The sequence below is a fragment of the Gadus morhua genome, chromosome 11, assembly GCF_902167405.1.
Source record: "Gadus morhua chromosome 11, gadMor3.0, whole genome shotgun sequence".
Taxonomy (NCBI): domain Eukaryota; kingdom Metazoa; phylum Chordata; class Actinopteri; order Gadiformes; family Gadidae; genus Gadus; species Gadus morhua.
In genome coordinates this window covers 11,274,287-11,295,601 of record NC_044058.1, presented here as the reverse complement: position 1 = coordinate 11,295,601, position 21,315 = coordinate 11,274,287, and the positions used below count along the sequence as shown (strand labels likewise).

The following is a 21,315-nucleotide window of genomic DNA, read 5'->3' as shown; positions in this document are numbered from 1 at the left end:
TGCCTGTTTAATGGTTAAATGTATGCCGTGTATTCAACGAGAATGTTTTATAATTTGCCTTCGGGTTGCGGACCTCCAGACACAGATCAGTAGCGCTCTACTTCAGCGCCAGTAGGGCACCGTGGTGAAGTTAGCTTGAGGTTGGATATTCGACAGATATTCGGCCATTCATTTCCTGTGGAAAATTGCTTTTTGCTCAATAGCTTCCGAGTTATAGGACCCAGAGGCCCCAGACCAATGTTGACCTGTCCTACTATGTGGTACTAACAACACACACCTCACTAAAAATTAATATATTGCACCTCCTATTTTATTTAAATATTTTAAGAATCCCATTCATTTCCTATGGGAAATTGCTTTTTGCTCAATAGCTTCCGAGTTATAGGACCCAGAGGCCCCAGACCAATGTTGACCTGTCCTACTATGTGGTACTAACAGGTCTAAATTGGTCTGGGGCCTCTGGGTCCCATAACTCGGAAGCTATTGAGCAAAAAGCCGTTTTCCATAGGAAATGAATGGGATTTTAAAAAATTCAAATAAAATTGGAGGTGCAAAATATTTAATTTTAGTGAGGTGTGTGTTGTTATTACCACATTGTAGGACAGGTCCACATTGGTCTGGGGCCCCTGGGTCCCATAACTCGGAAGCTATTGTGCAAAAAGCCGTTTTCCATAGGAATTAATGGGATTCTTAAAATAATTAAATAAAATAGGAGGTGCAAAATATTAATTTTTAGTGAGGTGTGTGTTGTTAGTACCACATAGTAGGACAGGTCAACATTGGTCTGGGGCCTCTGGGTCCTATAACTCGGAAGCTATTGAGCAAAAAGCAATTTCCCATAGGAAATGAATGGGATTTTTAAAATATTAAAATAAAATAGGAGGTGCAAAATATAATTTTTTAGTGAGGTGTGTGTTGTTGGTACCACATAGTAGAACAGGTCTAAATTGGTCTGGGGCCTCTGGGTCCCATAACTCGGAAGCTATTGAGCAAAAAGCTGTTTTCCATAGGAAATGAATGGGATTTTTAAAAGATTCTAATAAAGTAGGAGGTGCAAAATATTTATTTTTAGTGAGGTGTGTGTTGTTAGTACCACATAGTAGAACAGGTCTAAATTGGTCTGGGGCCTCTGGGTCCCATAACTCGGAAGCTATTGAGCAAAAAGCCGTTTTCCATAGGAAATGAATGGGATTCTTAAAATATTTAAATAAAATAGGAGGTGCAAAATATTAATTTTAGTGAGGTGTGTGTTGTTAGTACCTCATAGTAGGACAGGTCAACATTGGTCTGGGGCCTCTGGGTACTATAACTCGGAAGCTATTGAGCAAAAAGCAATTTCCCATAGGAAATGAATGGGATTCTTAAAATATTTAAATAAAATAGGAGGTGCAAAATATTAATTTTTAGTGAGGTGTGTGTTGTTAGTACCACATAGTAGGACAGGTCAACATTGGTCTGGGGCCTCTGGGTCCTATAACTCGGAAGCTATTGAGCAAAAAGCAATTTTCCATAGGAAATGAATGGCCGAATATCTGTCGAATATCCAACCTCAAACTAACTTCACCACGGTCAGTTTTGTTTTGATACATTTGGATTGGATTAACTTGAATACCTTTCCACAGAGTAAAGCAGGCATACTCGGACAACGAAATGCAGTTTAGCGGTTACTGAAAAAAACAGTAAAGTGTATGGACAGGTAGATATGGACAGTAGTACAAAATAGTCTAGTTCAAATATTCACTTTAAAAGTGATAATTGGGATTGGGACCTGCTGCAAAAACAATCAATGTCCCATCGAATTTCGCTTCCATAATGGACACATCCTACTACTCTCCTTAGTAAATAAATAGGACCCTCATGGCTAGACCCCACCCTGGGGAAATAAACCATGATAACAAGCAGGAGACATGGCTAAGGACGAGTCCAGCTCCCGCCTCTCATTAGTGTTTTTCCAACAGGCTACTACGTTAGTGGGTTGTAATCTGGGACATTCCATCATCATTTAAATGCATATAATATAATGCACTAAAGTCCAACATTTAGCAAGTCATTTCATGGTTTGAAGAAAGTCCAGACAAAAAGTGCCACTTACGCATTAACTCCATATTGGTAGGAGCCTTTCCAACTGTTAAAAATGACCTTTTCATCAACATTCTAATGACGAAAGCGCCTTAAGACATTTTATGCTCATAAACTTCACACCCCAGAGTTGATGTGGACCTAGACGAGAGAACTGCCCACCCTTCCCATGAAGAAACGAACAAAGAAGTCTGACCCGTTCGCCAAAGATCTATCAGTGGTTATTCGGTCCATAGAGTCCGAGGATTTGGCTATACTCAGCCTGGGGCACTTTGCTTAGTCACTGGTGGGCATGGGGCCCACAGCAGAAGGGGGCATGAGAGCTAACCGTGAAAGCGAGGAATAGCCGAGACCTAGTTTTAGAGGGAGCCAGTTATTTTTTTTTAAAGGGCTTAATGAGTTTCAAGCCGTTTGTTGATTAAGGGTAGTGAAGTTTTTATTTTGATAGAACTGAAACCAGTTCGATTCAGAAGTAGTTCACATATCTCCGCAACAGATCTGATTGAGATTCCAGTCAATAAAACACAGACGAGGATGTTAGACAGGCTTCTCTTTATTGTTCAATGTGAGGCAACACACACACACACACACACACACACACACACACACACACACACACACACACACACACACACACACACACACACACACACACACACACACACACACACACACACACACACACACACACACACACACACACACACACCTTTTCCTCCAAGCTGTGTATTACAGATCAGTTGCTATGGAAACGGTAATGGTAGACAGGCATGGCATCGAGGGGTTCACAGGTGTCAGTACTAGGCCCACCGCAATTTCCTAAGGGTTGGTGTACAAGCCCCTCTCCCCTCGTGGACAGCATTTAACAAATGTCGATGATGATCACACCCGTTATCAAACAAAATTACATTACGAATCCACCCAGAGTTACTAGCACTACAGTCTTATTCAGAAGAGTAAGAGCAAGTTATTTGTTTTTTCGTTGGAACAATACACAACAATCTCTTCCCCTTCCCCTGACATTTCTTCGCATTTCGTTCAGCGACTGCTTACAAAAACAGAAATAAGCAAAAGTAAAGAAAATTGTTTGGGTACAAAAATAAAATCCAAATTAAAACCACAATCGGGCACAACCCGCCATTTATATATATATATATATATATATATATATATATATATATATATATATATATATATATATATATATATATATATATATATATATATATATATATATATATATATATATATACACATATATATATATATATATATATATATATATATACACATATATGTAGATATACACATACATATGTATACACATATATGTAGATATACACATACATATGTATACACATATATGTAGATATACACATACATATGTATATACATATATAGATATATAGATATTTGATCCTACACAAACAGCAATACATTAGTCACTAGTAACAAAATTACATCGCAAATAATGGAGGGTGGGAGAAAGAATAGATTAGCCACATAGGAGAGCATATCCCAGAGATGGTGAAGCCCGCCATCTTGCCCCTCTCATAGACAGGTTACCAGGCCCTGTCTGAGATTTAGAACCGGTAGCTTGGCCCGCCCGAGTTGTCAAGTTAACAGTGTGTGTGCTTTTCTTTTTCTCTTTTTTCAGAAAACACACTTTTCCTTCCACAGCTTGGCCTTGACCAAAACCCTTTGGCTACCGGACGCTGGACAGGAAGCTCCGTGCTCTCAAACACAGGGGACAGGAAGGACGAAGCAAAAAAGACAAACACAGCTCTACTATATACCTAGATGGATGTATCCGAGCATGAGAGTTTGTAAGTGTGTGAGCTTGTGTATGTATGTGTGTGTTTGCAAGAGATTCGCTCTTGACGGCGCATGTACTCTTGGTCGCTAACATATACAGTTTATGCCTGGTTAGGGTGTGAACTGGCAGCCCTTTAAAGATATGTAGCATCCCTCTCACCCCCACCATTTCCTCATCTAGACCACTAGGGGTCACTGTTTACACTGGGGGAATATTTTTTTTGTGCGGGAGAGTGGGAGTGAGGAGGTAGGGGGGAGAGATCTACCGTTACTTTGAGCTCCGTTTCACCCTTCATCTCCTCCACTGTATTCACCTTTACAGCCCTCCTTAGCCCAACTCCTTTCTCCTTTTCCATCCATCCTTTTCCTTTTCGTCTATCCTTCCTCCTTTCCTTTGAGTTGTTTTTACCTCTGAGACGGAGATACACACAGAGCAAAAGAGTGGGAGAGAGAGAGAGTGATAGAGAGAGGGAGCGAGTGTTTGAATCGATCGGCGGTCCACGGCGCCGAACCCCGCCCCGCTGGGACCTCTCAGCCAATCTCCTTCCACTGCCGGTAAAACTCCACCATGTTCTTCAGCTCCATGCCTGCCGCGCTCGCTGCCTGGACCGCCGCCTGGGGACCCAACGGTGCACCAGTCAATTTCCCCACCCATCACAATAACGACTCTTTCTCACCTTTTTTAGAGAAAGGGTTAAAGCAGCAAGAGTGAACCCTTTTTCAAAGTAACCAAAAATGCCCATCAGATTTACCGACCGGTCTCCCATCTGCAATTTATTTCCATAACTCTTTCCTCCGTCTCCTCTGCAATTCTCTGGTCCCTCACCATGCTGGATTGAAGGGAAGCCACTCAATTGAGATAGCCTTCACAGATAAACTTCACACTGCTAGAACAGTCTTTCTGCAGTAACCTTTCAGCAGATTTTGTCAAATTGAACCAAAATCTCTGCACTTGCACTGTTCACATCCTTCCTCACAGATTGCAAGTAGGGATGCACTGATTTATCGGACGAACATCGGTAACGGCCGATGTTCGCGTTGTTGACTGCCATCGGCCTATCGGGAAATAAGATGACATTCACCGATGGCAGTCGCCGATGTTTATCTGTTGTGTCATATAAATTTTGCGCTGGCTAAATGTTGTGTTGGTTATTTGCGGTCTGACTTGCAGTTTCGGAAAAGATGCAACAGGTGGTAGGCTACTAATAATACCACCCATAACAGCAGCTGGCTGGACACGCCTCTGGCATGATGACGTAAGCAGGTGGGTGCCGCGCGCACATGTGGTTTGTTTACAAATAAAAGTGAAAAAAAATGTCGGTCGTGTGGGAGTATTTCACTGTCTCGGAGAAAGATCAGCGATATACACTTTGTTGTTTTGTGGGCTATGCAAGTACTGAACCCTTCTCATTGAGTAGGCAGTTGTATAGTAGGGATGGGCAACGATCGTCGAATAGTCGGAGTCACGTAGAAAATCGAATAATGAATGTGACTATCTTTAGTTATTACACGGCTCCTCTCAATGCTGTTGAACGCTCTGTTCACTTGCATGGGCCTTCACAACTTCCGGTGTTTAATAATTTTTTGATAATTCACCGTTGCTAAGCATATAATGACCGCTGTCAAGGAAAGTTGATTTTTTGTCTTCCGTCGTATCACTTCGCAAGTAGTCTGGTCAACCCCAGCGTCCTCGGTTGCTAAGCGATGGCAACGTCTTTGGCGGACTATTTCTCAGCTGATCAACACTACGAATGCTGGTAACAAATAAATTGTATTAAGACACACCGTGTGAAGTTATTTTTTTGGCCATAGTTTCCATATGTACTATAGTCTATTGCACCGTCATGCAGGTTGTGTTCAGTAAAATAAATAGCGATCTGATTTCGGCGCATGTAGACCTATCTGCCTAAGCCCACGTTGAAATCATTTTGATGTTGAATGTTGATGGCGCAGTTTTTGAAATAAACAGATTGATTTCATACAAATCAATTTAGGGTTAGGGTTTGTTCCCCTGACACAAAAGGGGAAATAAATAACAACAAAAACACAACGGTATCGGCATCGGCTATCGGCCAAATTGTTATTTTAAACATCGGTATCGGTCCAGAATTTCACAATCGGTGCATCCCTAATTGCAAGTGCATAGTAACATGGAAATAATCTGTAGGATCCTTGTAGTCTCACTACTGGGGTCCCACAGGGTTCTGTCCTGGATCCCATCCACTTCTCTCTGAACACCAAGTCACTCGGTTATGTAATTCACTAGTGGTGAAACGGATCAGTGTGTCCACGGTTCGGTTCAGATAACCGTTTTGGGCCTCGGTTTCGGATACGGTTCGCATTAGGATCATGTCCGTGATAGTAAAAAGGCGGACCTTTTTTTGACGGAGGGTTTGGGGGAGAAACACAAAAATGAATGAGTGTTTTAATTGACTGCAATCAGACAACTTGCAAGGCTTTTTTGTGCAATAAATGTTCCCCTAAATGCATTTGAAAACATGGTGCACTGAGTGTAACATGTAAGGGATAACGGCCGACGAGGCTTAGAACTCTGGCGACGAGCGCAGCATGAAGCCAGAGTTGCCTCTACCTGTCCATTATTTCCATCGAACCGGTCGACCTCGAAGGCCGTTATCCCGCTTATCACCCGTTTGTATTTATCTCCCGTATATTTAGAATATAATTGTCAATTACTTTCTTTAAATTTAGGAATCGTTTAAAGCCCAGTTTGTTTTGAGCGCTGACAGGCTGCAGGGAGGGGCGGGAAAAGTCTCATTGGTTCGGGCAGCACTGGAGAGAATGCATTCCGCTGGGTCCTAAACACCCTTTGTATCGGACGTAGGCTACAGTAGGCAAAATACGCTACATAAGGCAATGCCTTCATGAAACCGAAATCCGCGGATCTCCAGAATGCTCCGAACTGTGGTAAACGAACCGAACGGATACAATTCGAATCCGCTGCAGGCCTATAATTCACTCACATGGCCTTTCTACCAGTTATTCAGACAACACAAAATATTATTTCTGGGTTTTATACTGACACCCAGGTAGAAGCACAAATCTCTGAGTGTCTTCTCTCGTTGGATGTTGACACAGCACCTGAAGCTTAATCTGGACAAGACGGAGCTGCTCTTTCTTCGAGGAAAGGCATCTCCCATCCATAAGCTCTCCATCAATATCAACCACTCTGTGGTGCCTGCTACTCAGACTGATATAATCTTCTCATCTTGACATCTGGTAGTTTAAACCAGTGTGAATAAACACAAGTTTGTTTTTATATTTGGGAGACTGACCTTCATTGTCGCAGAGCGAGAGCTTAGCTCTTCCACAGCGTGACCCGTCAGAATGGTTACCATGCCGGCCGTGTCATCATCTCCGTTGCTCTGGGAGATGGTGAGCTGGCGGCAGCTGTCCACCATTTTGTACAGATGCCTGGGAACAGAGCAGCCAATCAGGAAAGAGAATAAACAAACTCGAGAAGAAAATTCAGAGATAATTTTAAATGTATTACCTCTTTTAATATCCAAAAGGTCACAAAATATGCAATTTTGTGCAAGATCAGTGGGCAAATGTTTGACACTTGTGGATTGTTTACATAGTTTTTCTTCTTTGACCATTCCTCATTTCTCCTTATTCAAACACAATAATTTCTGATCTGGGCAGTTTGGTGCATTTGCATGCGTCCAGCCGTTATCCCTTTGCTTACCATGCTTCAATGTCCTGCCGTTTCAGCTTGTCCCGTTCAAAGCTCCGCCCCGTCTCCTTCTGGCAACGGATGTACCTGGGCCGAGAACAGAAACAGAATTAATCATTGAGTCATTACATCAGAGGCATGTCACCTGGAAGATAGCTTTCTAACAGAAAGAAAAGTTTGATTGACTTCCCCTCACCTGTTGCCTTTACGGAACTCTGACTCCAGGAAGCGAATGCTGTCCCTTGCTCCCGCGTTCTCCTTCTTCAGCATGTCCAGCCCATCAATCACTACAACACACAAGAGCAGTAAGAGACCTGGAACACTTGGCTGAACCAGCTGGGACTAAAATATAACTCCTACCGTTCACAGATCGCAACAGTTCACATGGGGATTGAAGGCAGTACGTTTTGTCACAGAGTCAAACACCCACTATACTAGTAACTTGGCTATACTGATTTGTGCTCAAAATAGAATGTACTTTATCAATCCCAGAGAGGAAATCAGGGTAACCTGTGGCCAAAGAGGGAGGGGCCTAGGTATTGACCTTTGCCCAGGGGTTCCTACCTGTGCGTGGGATGATGACGATGAAGCAGCCGCTACTGGCCAGCTGGCGGATGAGGTTGAGGTGCTGGCAGAGAGCTGCAGTGTCTGGGACCAGGTAGGGAGACATGGAGGACTGGGCTTTGGGTTGCTGCAGGCTGCCCTCTAGCTGGGAAACCTCCAACTGCAGGTGGAGAACCATAATACATGAGTCACGAGCAATAAACACAAAAGGTGTAAGGTGAATATACAAAGGTTATTATAATACGGTGACTAATGTTCAAGTTCCTGAAATCATGGATGAGGTAGTACTGAAGTTAGTTTTACTGATTAAGGAAATATGGTAGGAAGTTCCATTTGTTATAGTTTCTGCAGCAAATGCATATAGCCTACAAAATGTTTTGAAATTAAAATCAAAATGCACATGAATCTACCCCACCAAACGAAGTAAATACATCAATAGATGCAATGTAACCCATAAAAGAATGTCATTAATATTTCCATCATATTTATTTTACAACACTGTGCCAGTGGAGAGGGCTGTACATGTTGGTCCATGCACCACATGCACCACAACCCGGATAACAGCATGAGTGATGACCTCCTGACCTGCAGTCTGAGCTGGGCCATGTCCCGCATCAGGCGGTTCCGACGCGCCTCCTCTTCTGCCTGGACAAACAGGAGGCTGATATAAACACATTCAACCAGTCTCCACAGTATCACTAAAGTATCACGTCATGCTGCCCTAATCGCATTCTGGATATCCCTTCTCTTGGATTGATTTAACACTACCTAATTCAATAATTATTGTAGTACAAGTAACAGTCAGTGACTGAGCGGTCACTTACCATGCGGAACTGGGCTTTGGCCTGCTGCACCAGGTTGTCCTGCTCCGATTGGCTGATGCTGGTGAAGATGCCCGCCTCCGGGTTGAAGTGCAGCACGTTGCCCTGGAGACTGGTGAGGAAGTGGCCAAAACTGCGGATGCAGCACACACGCACAACACACTAGGGGGCAGGGAGAGGAACCAGATAGAAGTGCGGAGAAAGTTACGTACAATATAAGACCATAATGTAGTTTGAAAGCAGTTGAACACAAACAGTGGAAAACTGTTGTGAAGAAAGTGCCCACACGCATGCGGGCACGAGCAACCTCGAGCAGTGTAGTCTCCATGGTATATGAATATGAATGTAGGCGACAGACTGCTGAACATCTCCCCAACACAAAGGTGTGATTCTCATAAACCTGGGCTGAAATTAGGTGTGTGTGTGTGTGTGTGTGTGTGTGTGTGTGTGTGTGTGTGTGTGTGTGTGTGTGTGTGTGTGTGTGTGTGTGTGTGTGTCTGCGTGTGCGCGCGCGCGCGCTCCCACCTCTTGCAGGGGGCTAAGCGCGGGCCGGGGGCGGGAGTAGTCCAGGCGGCGGTGGGCGAGGCCCAGGGCCGGGAGGTGTCGCAGAGCCAGGTCCTCCGGCAGCAGCAGGCTCTGGACCAGGCCGGGCTGCTCGCACTCCCCCAGAAGGGCTGCCACCTCCGGGCTCAGGCCCAGCTCTGAAACACAGCCAGCACCGGTCAGCCTGGAGGTACCACCACCGCTGACGCCTCCCATTGACAGTCTTCCCGGGGGGTCTTCACAGGCATACTCCAATCCTTTACCCAGCTTCACTCTGCAGCTCTAATGTTTACTTTAGAAGCCTTAGACTCCAACAGGGTAAGGGGAAACCAAGCTTTTACCTGCTCGTCCTAAGTTTGGTTTGTTTGATCTAGCATCTTCATAGAAGATTATATATTGTATGGGTAGTTGGTTATCATTATGTTATTATACAGCCAAATATGAAGTATAAATTATTATATAGCCCGATTATTCCTACTTCTCTTGTTATTAACAAAAGTCAGTCTGATGAAGAATTAGATAATAAAATAAATAAATAAATATCAATAATTTATAAGTGGTAATTGGATAGATGTAAACTATTTCAAGGAACTGGGCCATAGAATAACAGCCTTGGGACTACTCTCTAACCATTACTAACCATGTCACTTGTCAGCCGGTAAACAGATCTGTTAAGACCACATGGGCCGACAAGGTGAAGACACAAGGGAGGAATGCAGGGAGTGGGCGCTAGTCTCCTCCTGTTGGTCCACATTCGCCTGTTGGAATGTTGACCAACAGCATGAAGTAGACGGTTTGAAACATGTAGTGTCACCAAGGAAACACACACACACACACACACACACACACACACACACACACACACACACACACACACACACACACACACACACACACACACACACACACACACACACACACACACACACACACACACACACACACACACACACACCTTTTGTGTGTGAAGCACTTAAGGGACATTAAAAGTATGGTGTAGTCCAGTGGTGAGGATGTTCTGGGTTCAATCCCCCATCCTTGAGCCAGATTATCCCAACGGAGATGCATCCAATGTTGTGTTTAGTCCAACATATAAAAGAGTCTATCAAACAACCAAATGGTAGGTGGATAGGGAGAACGCATAAAAGGTCCTTGACCTGCCTCTTAATGGTGTATATGATCACACAGGATTCAGAACCTGATTCGGTAGGCCAAGTAGAAGTGGTTTACATTTAACTACAACACAGAACTTTTGCTAGACTGAGTAGCCCCGCCCATTCTGCCAGCAATTTGAATTCGCCCTGCAAAAGGGTCTGGAGAAGAGCAATACATCTCTTTCTTCTTCCGATACGTTTTTACGGGAGCCAATCACCAAGCTGGCTTCTCCCCCGTGGCGCACTATTGGCTGGTTTAACACAAGGATGACAGGGAAGCGGCGGCAAGCAGCCAATTACGTATAGAGTCAGTTGAACTAGGCCTGATGATCACGCCTCTTGAGCTGAAGAAAATGACAGCAGCTTCCCCAGGCCAACGTGCAATCTACGATTGAGTTTGGTCTGGCAGTAGCCAGGCTAAACTTTAGCATTAGAGTTGGTTAAGACGAAATCCGATAAAAACCTTAATCTCAGAGCTTCCTCATGTACAAATCCATTCCATGAGCCCGTCTCAACGAGGGAGGGACAATAGGCAGGGTGGTGGACTCACCTGCTTCCAGCATTTTGCTTCCGTCTGGGAGCAGGTTTAGCAGGACTGACAGTCTGTTCCACAGGCTTTGGGAGCTCTGCACACACAACCAGAGATTAGATGATCAGTAATAGTATACTACTTACGAACAGTATATTATAAGCTTTCTTTATATAGCACCTAAAAGGATATTAAAAATGTAACTTTAAAAATATCAGGGGACATAATACTGACACATGTTATAATATGAGAATCTTGCTTCATGGAGAAAAAAATAAATTTGGCACACATTTTAAAACTTACCTGGGCACACATGAGGATTATATCTGTATTGGTTCTCAGCCAATCAATGAAGACCTTCACTACTTGAATAAGGCCCTGAGTGGTCAGGATCTGCATCTTCTCTGAAAGGGTTTTTTCACTACATGCTGATGGGTTGCTATGCTGGCTGCCTTCCGAATCAGAGTCCAAATCTGTTGAAAAGAAGTTGCAGTATATAGTATATAAAATGCTCCTACATTAACTAAATCATTACAGACCAAACAGCATTCTAAAGATTGAATGATGATCAAAAACTGAAACAGTTTGAGGACAGAGATTGACAGTTGGTTTACCGATTTCGTTGGTTCCATTGACGGTGTGGGGAGTCACGTCGCTAGGGGCCGTGTCCCCGGCTGTGGGCAGGTTCTCGAGGGTAGGGGAAGCAGTGGTGGTGGGAGCAGGGGCGGGGCTGGCAGAAGCGGCGGAGCCCGGGGGGCGCAGCAGCATGTTGCTAAAGGTGGGGGCTAGGCGGAAGCTGCGCTTGGCCTGGAAGAGTTGTGAGGACATGGCCTGGAGGTTGCTGCTGATGATGCTGGCGTCGTTGCCCGGCAACAGCGGCCCGTTGGTGGCGGGAGGGGTGTCGCCGCCGCCCTCCTGGCGTTTCTGCTCCTCCGCCCCGTGGCCCTCCTCGTGGTCCCGCGGCCCCTGCGGTCGGGGCCGTCCCTCGGGGGGCTCCGAGCTCTCCGCCTCCTCCATGTCCTCCAGGTCCGAGCGGGACTCCTGGCTGTTCATGTCCGAGTCGGTCTCAACGTCGAAGGCGGTGCCGCCCTCCTCTTCCTCCTCCTCCTCTTCCTCTGAGCCGGTGGCCCAGCTGACCTCGTCCCGCTTCACCTCCTTCTTGGAGGCGGAGGAGGAAGAGGAGTTGACGGCAGGTTCGACGGGGTCGACGGAGCTCCTCCCGCCGCCGTCATCCTCCTCCTCCTCCTCCTCATCCTCCTCGTCGCTCTCGAAGCCCTCGCTCAGGTCGCTCTCGTCCTCGGCGTGGACGTCCTTCCGTCCGCAGCGGCGCCGGCGGAGGTGGGAAAGGCGCGTGTACTTCTTCTTTTGCCGCCGTTTCTCCTCCTGCTCCTCCTTCTCCTCCTTGCACTCCTCACCACTCTCCTTCCTCTCGAGGCCCTGACCGTCGTCTTTCTCCCCGTCTTTCTGGGCGTCCCGGTCGGGTGCCAGGGAGCCGTTCACCAGGGGCTTCGTCTCACTGGGGTCCGCCAGAGGCTGCAATAGGTCCTGCGTCTCTTGGTCATCTGGGTCAAGAGATACACCCCGAGTCAAACACCCAGAGTCAAAGACCCAGAATCAATCAACCAGAGTCAATCACCCAGAGTCAATCACCCAGAGTCAAAGACCCAGAGTCAATCACCCAGAGTCAAAGACCCAGAGTCAATCACCCAGAGTCAAACACCCAGAGCCAAACACCCAGAGCCAAACACCCAGAGTCAAACACCCAGAGTCAAACACCCAGAGTCAATCACCCAGAGTCATCACCCAGAGTCAAAGACCCAGAGTCAAACACCTACACCCCCTTCCCCACACACTTGAGGTCAGAGTTTAAACATATGGATCAATTAGCCTCTTTTCTCTGTTTGACTCCAGAATATTGCTGAATAGAACACACTTCTCAAATCATTATCATTGAGATAAACACTTTGCAGACACACACATCGTTGTATATTGAGGGATGCATCAATCTCCGACTGAAGAGCAGGATTGTTGTGTACACAGAATCAGGCAATGCATCCCCACTGGGAAGAAACTGGAGTAGCCTCCAGTCATAGTGGGTATTTAGTCAGGAGATTCTCCCCACAGGAAAAATGCACTAAAGGTCTCCCTGACACTTACTTAAAACAGAGAAGTATTTGTCATGTCGTTATTTACATCTGTGGAGCAGGCTGGAGCCTTCCCTCTGAGAGTTTGACCAGGTGACTTCCTACTGCAAGCCTGATTCAAAGGAAGCCCCAGGGGAGGTACTCACCTGCGTTGTCAGCCTGGAGTGCTGGGACCTGGCTCTCTCCGTCCTCCAGCTCCGCCTGCAGGCGGATGTTGACGTGGTTGACCAGGTGGGAGAACAGGGCCAGCGTGAAGGCTATGGATGCGCTGTACTGCTTTGACCCTGCAATCACAACATCAAGGCATGCGTCAGCCCGACTCAAAGAGTACTGGCAACAGACTTCCAGAACTTCCGACTTGCCAGGACTTCATAGAAGTAGGTTTGTTGAAAATGTGCACTGGCATTTTTGTTCATTTTACATTTAGATGACATTCCCTCTGAGATGTTAATCTTCTATTGTCTATTAACTGAATTACCTCTATGTGGGACAAAACTTGGCATACAAAATAATTACCCTGAAAATGTAAGAAACACACCCCACACAACACACAATCATGACCACTCTGAGCCCTCCACCCCCACCCAGGTGACAACTCCCACCTCCTCTCTTGAGACTGTGCACGACCATCAGGCAGGTGACCACCATCTTGAAAACCAGTGCGTCGGGCATTGTAGGGGAGGGGCTAGTGGGGTCTGCGTTGTGGGCCAACTGCAGCTGCTGTGGCATTTCCTCCTCTTCCTCCTCCACACTGGGCAGGTGGGGGCCCACTCCGGAGTGGGGGGGCGGGGGGAGGTAGAAGAGCACCAGGTTGAAGTCCTCGAGCACCGACTGGCACAGAGACGTCAGCTCTGCCTCCATCAGGCTGGGGGGAGGGGGGGGAGAAGAGGTCAGCAGGAGATGCATACGTTTGAGAGAGAGTGATAGACAAACACAGAGAGAGAGACACAGAGAGTGAGAGAGTGAGGGTAAGAGAGACAAAGACAGAGGGAGGGACACAGCAGAGATCAAGGGTGAGAAAGAGACAATGAGAAACAGTGTTAGACAAAGACGGAGACAAAGAGAGAGACGGAGACAGAGAAAGAAAGATTCAGATGCAGCCAGATGAGAAAAGAACGAGGCGAGGTCAGGTGAGGAGATCAGGATGAAAGACTGATAAATACACGCATGAGGAAAGACGTGGTATCGTCTGTAAAACCTCACCTGCTCTTGGGCTGCAGCAGGCTCTGGAGGTACATGAAGCTCACCAACAGACGCTTGATGTCTCTGGACCTGGGGAAAGGGTCAAAGGTCAAGCACACATGCCAGAAGTGCTTTTAGTGACAGTTGGCATTATTAAAAGTTGTTTTAAAAAAGGAAAGAAAGATGCATGGGAACATGATGTACAGTGTACTTCTCATGTTTTGCTAGCAGGCTCAAGCTTGGTGACTTACCGACCAAACCTTTTTTTTACATAAGTACAGGGCGATAATAGTAAAATGAGGTGTATACAGTCAATGAGTCGTAGAATGTATGTATGTATAAAAAGTTACATTATAGAACCTAGAAGGCTAGGTCTGTTTTAGAGGGAATAAACTGATTGATTTGTTTTTTGTTTCAACAGTTTTCCCCGGACCGTCAGAACCCACCCACTGACCTTTGTCGCGACGGGGAGAGCTTCTTCATCTCCTGCTTCTTCACCTGCTGGTACATTTTGGACGCTTTGTCAAACAGGCGCTTCAGATTGCCGTAGGCGCCCTCGAAGGGGGTCTCTGATTGGATGCTGGGGGACACACCGGAAGAAAGGAATGGTATGATTGGACAAAAGTGCTGTGGTAAAGTGAGGGTTAGGTCTGAACAGAATAGGTAGTCATTATATGGAGGGACATGATTGGACTATATTAATTAGGATGAATATGATTGGACACTTTTTGGAATAGTGTTGGTGAGGACAGGAAAAAAAGGTCTCACCAGCGCAGGTAGTAGTAGGTTGCCTCCACATTGTAGAACTTGCTCCCAGCCAGAGTTCCTAACTGGTTAAAAGGCATGCCTGTACAAAGATTCAACTAGTTAAGGGAAAATAGGACTTTGTTTTCATGAAATCAGTTTAAAAGAAACATCCTTTAACATTCCTACATTTTTCCTTTAACTTCATGATCGTCTGGTATACTGAAATATTTGACCAGATTCTTCAGGCCTGTGCATGTAGATACAAGCATACAAAGGCTGGAGTGCTAGGGCTTTAGGAGGAAGGCACTCACCGACATGGGGCGTCACAGACAGGGCCTGGTGGTAGAACCTCTCTGCCAGCTGCTCCGCCTCCACCCCTGCCAGCTCGTTCTGGTACCGGGCTTGGGGAGAAATAAAACACTGCTTTATTTGTACAACCCAACTTGCTCTAGCAGTTAGGGGCATGGATGTTTAAAGCGTTAAACAGATGGTCAAATTGGAACAGGATTACCACACTATGCCAACACTTTGCTACAGAACACACAGAGGAGAAACCATCTCCCTACATGCATTGAGTCCAGAAGGAGAGCTGAACTGCTTACTTGAATCAGTGTTGGTCCAACTTAATGAACCAGTACCAAGCATATTGAACCATATCACCATAATAAAAGACAACCTGAACAAGGCACAAGTGCATACAAGGGCACGTATGACATAGACTAAGATATGCTTCATTGATCCCGGACAGGAAATTAATGTAGATAGAGGACTGTAGAAGAACAATAGTTCTAATATAAAAGATACAGAATTTTATTTTATAACAAATGTTTGATGTTATCGACAGTAGAAAACAAATGAGTTAGTGAAACTATTTCCTGAAACGAGCCAGTAGGAAGACTTGCCTTTTACCAGCTGAATGGAAATTATTAACCATATACGCAACATGACGAAAACTATATGTGAGCAGAGTTGGTAGAAACAGAGGCCAATATCAAGATATTACAATGTTGATGTTACCTAGATCTCCGAGGTAGACCAGGCAACGGTGGCAAGCCATCTGGGCCCACTCCATCTCCTTGGGGGAGGCAGACACTGGCTTCTTACGACCTGCCGGAAGACATTTTGGTCAGAATGGTTGGCCACCTCTTAGGATATTGAAATGTGTGACGAATACAAATCATTTTTGGACATAGTCGCTTAAACATAACATTGTTCTTGAAAGTTATTGCCATACAAGTCAATTTTTGCCATACATTTCTTCTTATTTGAATTCAGGGAAACCGGTTAACATATAGTTTGTAATATAAACTTGTTTTGAAAATGAATTAAATCCGAAAAACATTTGAGTGTTGGGTCTGGTGTTTATCAATAACTTTGTGCATGTCGTGCCCACATGCCTCTCAGAGCCTATGTGCATGTATTGTGCGTTAAAGGTCCCATGGCATGCTACTTTATGGATGCTTTTATATAGCCGTTAGTGGGCCCTTAATACAGTACTTGAAGACGTTCAAGAAATTCAGCCTTGGTGCAGAATTACAACCACTACGAGCCAGTCTCACAATGAGCTTTCCGAAAACGTGCAGTTTTTTAGAGGGGGGTCAAGGTGGAGGGTGGGGGTGTGGCCCTGAGCAGTTTGCGGCCACGGACTATGCGCTCGTGTTTACAGTGGATGTAACGCAATGGCTCAGATTCATAATATCATCTCGAGGCGCACACAGCTTTTGGCCATGTTCTGTAAATATTCTAGAACATTCCGGGTGCTCCGGCGGGAGTCCTGGAGCTCTATATCTAAATAATATCATATTACACATAGATATCTATCATATAATATATATTAACACAGCCAAAAGCTGTGTGCGCCTCCAGACGATATTTTTTAATCTCAAACGACTGCGTCGGGTTCTCTACGACGTCTCTGGTTCTTCCACATCAATCTGAAGTAGACTGAACCGTGACATTGAAGAGAAAGGGATTGTTGCCCGTGATTGTCTCCCGACGGAGCCCTGCCGCCCGCTGCCGAGGCACCAACGCCTTGGTAAAATACCAGATACCAATACCAGAGACGTCAGAGAACCCGACATGTTATGCACCATAACACCAACAGCAGAACAGCTATCCAAATAACAAAGAAGTGTAAACTTGCATTACAGTGTGTGTATTCACACACACACACACACACACACACACACACACACACACACACACACACACACACACACACACACACACACACACACACACACACACGCACGCACGCACGCACGCACGCACGCACGCACGCACGCACGCACGCGGCGCTCCAACGGTCGTAGCTAATTGTTTCATTTGCGGGCCAAATTCTCTGGTCGGGCAAGGCAGAGAAAGGGGAGGTAACATGTCCCTGTATGACGACTTAGGGGAAAATTTTACGGAGCAGGATACCTAGTGCTCATTTTATACCGAGCGCCATTTCTAGCTACTGGGGGACCAAAGGCAGGCTAGGGGAACTCAATGTTAGAAAACCTCATAAAGTGACATTTTCATGCCATGGGACCTTCAACTGACCGATGAGGGGGTCTGTGACGTGGGTCCAGTCGATGCAGTCCTGAAGCTCCAGCTGGTAGTGGGACTGGATGTACAGCAGCAGGTGCTGGTAGAAGCCCACCCCGGCAATCAGGTGGGTCCTGTAGGCACACTCAAGGGCACTACGGCTATGGATGTGCTATAAGATGGTGGGGAAGGGAAAAGGTCAAGACATTTAATAACTGTCTCCAGGGGCTTTCACAGGCCCACATTACATGCAACCTACCGACCCGGTCACTCCAGGGCAGTGTTTGCCCTAGACCGCCGGCTACATGTAGGGTTGTTGTCGCAAGACAAAATGCATATATAAACCAACGGCAGATTTACATCAATGAGGTATATTAGACCTGAGTTTTGAATGCATAACAATTTCATAATTCAGGCAGAACAAGTAGAACTATGCATGACCAGTGCTATAACATGTCCCAATTGGGGCACATTCACAAAAAACCTGTCGGGACTCAAAGACATGTTGAGAAGGAACACATAGGAGGGATACTTAGAGGTGCAATGGGTGCCGTGTGTAAGATTTCCATAACAAAGAGATAAGGCAAATATGAAAGCTTTGAATCGGAATTAATCTAAGACAAATATCCCATGTTCCTCTTTCCGCCCACACAAACACAGCCATGCAAAATAACAACCAGCTGACACAGAAATTGGAACAGCCATACACTTTCTGCCAGGTTCCGAGGAACCAATCAAGCACAAATGTCGCAGTGGCTTCATAAGCAAACAGATCATTTGACAACTGACAGGGATGCTAGGTGAGTCACATCACGCCATCACCATAATTCCCCTCTTGTTTATGGGTCAGATATGATATCATAGAGCAGTTGTTGTACAGCGGTACCTTCTTGTTGGTCTTGATGACCTGGATGACCTCGTAGTAGACCTTCCTCCACAGCAGCTCCTCCGCCTTGCGCCCGTAGTCCACGGGGTGGAGAAACATCAGCTTCACACACAACTCCCTTAATCTGACCACACACACACACACACACACACACACACACACACACACACACACACACACACACACACACACACACACACACACACACACACACACACACACACACACACACACAGCTGTATTCATGAAAGCTAATGCATTGCCACACACTACAAGCTTACAATCTTGGCATCATATATTGCTATTCTGAAAGCAAAAAGGTGTGTACCTAGCGGAGGACTGGCTTATGAGAGAATGTAAATAGTACCGCAGAATCACAACACATACACTTCGAGGTACTAAAAATGTGGGGCATGATGAAAGCTTGACAACAACAGAAGTCGACAGTGTTTACACTACGTGGCTTCACTGATGCCAATCAGGTGTTTATAGTATCCTTTCCTAAACAGCTGGACTTACTTGTTGCGAAGGCTTATGTTCTCGGGTTTGAAGACCTCCCTGTAAGACGACTTACTGCCGATGATGACATCTAGCTTGTGCACAGACTCCACCACCGCCCTGATTGACGTTGGAAGAGAAGAGAACAGCATTGCTGTGACTTGGCAAAAAAAAAAACACCAGTGAATTATTTCGAGTCAATGTGGTTCTGAACATGTCCATCGTGGAGCGCCAGTGTATTTCCTCGTTTCCCTTCGACTGGTGGATAAAAAAATGTATCACTCAAATTTTTGGATGGAGGGTCAACAAACACCAGCTAACTAGCAAATTCATATTTTGCAACACTGAACAGGGATTTTTTGATATAGTGTGAGGCTGCTCTCTCTAGATCACCCAATAGATGCTCATGATCAAGCCTTCTTTACATTAGAAAAAGCTGTACGAGTGACTTCAAGCATCCCGTCAGCAGTGTTATCAGCGTTAATGATCTACTAACGCTAGTACAATACAATAACCCAGGTTTGTTAGCCCAAGAAGACTCCCTGGGCTAGTTGGAGCAAAACGGCCTTGCTTAACGTTACTCACCTGTACAGACGCTTGATGTGAAGGACTTTCGCTTCTGGCTCGCTGTCTTGCCCTGGTCCACTCATCTTAGCAATCGTAATTATGTTTGAACAATTCAGTTGGTAGTCACTCAACACCTCCCTGACCCAACACTCGTGCTTGTTTCCCGGCAGTGACAACCGTGTTGGTAGCCAGACACTGTTAGCTACCTAGCTAATATTAGTCTATCTTAGTCTTTATCCCGTTATTGTGTCCTTTGGCAATACCCCCTCTACCCATACGTCCTGGAGATCAGGTAGAAGGGGGCGCCGCGGTACGTATAGTATTGCTGGTCAGCTAAAACGCTCTAATATCTTGCTTGTGTTGTTCCCTCTTCCAACCATTGCTACGAAGGCGGCCATTATTTCTGAGCAGTGGCTGGCCAAATGTCGCGAGAATACACACGGTACTTGCGAGATTAAAACGGGGTTGCCAGGGATTCCATAACCCCGAGAAATAGCTGCAATTTGTGGTTCAGGCTAACCAGCAATTCAGATTTAGAATAATGAACAATTATGCAGCAAACAAATCCAAATACGAACAAGGTAACTTGACATGTTGGAATACAGCACCTTTGAATTACCGACAAATTAGTAAATATAATATAAATATAATTGGAATATATCAAATATATAATATAAACTGACTCAGAGTAGGATGACACGCATTGGCATTTTATTCATCAATGATACAAATTGCTGCTCTTAATATTCTACCTTTATCAACCTTTTTTGAATGCAATAGATATATAAATGTATAAAGTAAGCGGAATGTGGATATGTCTCCCTCTGCAGTTTTTTTTAAACAGGCAGACTGCCAACATAATTGGCTTTTATCTTCTGGTATACAAGAGGTACAATTTTGAAAATATCATCAAGTTGGTCTGTAAAATCAACAAGGCATAATAATTATTAGGTAGTGGGAGAGATACGTGCACGTGTTTGTGTGCGTGCCTATGTGTGTGCGTGTGTGTGTGTGTGCGTGTGTGTGTGTGTGTATGTGTGTGTGTGTGTTTGTGTGTGTGCGTGTGTGTGTTTGTGTGTGTGTGTGTGTGTGTGTGTGTGTGTGTGTGTGTGTGTGTGTGTGTGTGTGTGTGTTTGTGAGTGTCCTTGCGTGCGTACGTGTGTGTGAGGAGGACCGAGATAGACTGTTGGCTGATCTGCTTTTCCATTCCGACATTCCAACATAACTTAATAAGAGATGTTATTATTATATTATTATCCTGCTGAAACATGATACACTGTACTGGAAAGTACTGTAGCATATATTTCTGTAATTATAGAATAGGCCTAAGCAAACACTCAATAACTATCAACATGTTTTCTGGCTTATTTTCTCAAAGGCAAAATCATGTTTTTATTATCCTATTTGTATCTTAAAATCACCCGATCATAGTCAAGAAGTATGCCCTCTACCATGTATTCCCCATGTCTTAATAAATGTTGAATATCTTTTACATTCATTGAGAGCTCAAAGGGCAAAGACGGTCCTGTTATCCTCCATAAGAGAACATCTTTGACTGTGAGG

At 45.2% G+C, this 21,315-nt stretch overlaps 1 protein-coding gene across 1 annotated transcript; it reads right to left on the bottom strand.

Moving 5' to 3' along the window:
• Positions 1–3,727: 3,727 nt before the first annotated feature.
• On the bottom strand, positions 3,728–20,169 carry smg5 (SMG5 nonsense mediated mRNA decay factor). The gene is made up of 22 exons (XM_030370653.1): positions 19,771–20,169; positions 19,207–19,305; positions 18,688–18,811; positions 17,817–17,973; positions 16,290–16,379; positions 15,584–15,673; positions 15,294–15,372; positions 14,980–15,105; positions 14,547–14,615; positions 13,946–14,208; positions 13,490–13,627; positions 11,814–12,761; positions 11,503–11,672; positions 11,221–11,296; positions 9,499–9,674; positions 8,977–9,135; positions 8,738–8,797; positions 8,153–8,312; positions 7,785–7,875; positions 7,601–7,675; positions 7,188–7,326; positions 3,728–4,509 (listed from the first exon to the last, which is right to left on the bottom strand). Exons 1-22 carry the CDS (start codon positions 19,833–19,835, stop codon positions 4,426–4,428), a joined length of 3,438 nt encoding a protein of 1,145 aa, XP_030226513.1. The 5' UTR covers positions 19,836–20,169; the 3' UTR covers positions 3,728–4,425.
• Between the last annotated feature and the right edge of the window lie 1,146 nt (positions 20,170–21,315).

Excerpts from the sequence above, each read along its gene's own strand:
- smg5 (XM_030370653.1), bottom strand. The coding sequence starts at position 19,835 with ATGAGTGGACCAGGGCAAGACAGCGAGCCAGAAGCGAAAGTCCTTCAC. Across the intron at positions 9,675-11,220 it reads AAGCAAAATGCTGGAAGCAG|AGCTGGGCCTGAGCCCGGAG; the intron begins GTGAGTCCACCA and ends GCTGTGTTTCAG. Across the intron at positions 7,876-8,152 it reads CGTCATCATCCCACGCACAG|TGATTGATGGGCTGGACATG; the intron begins GTAGGAACCCCT and ends TGTGTGTTGTAG.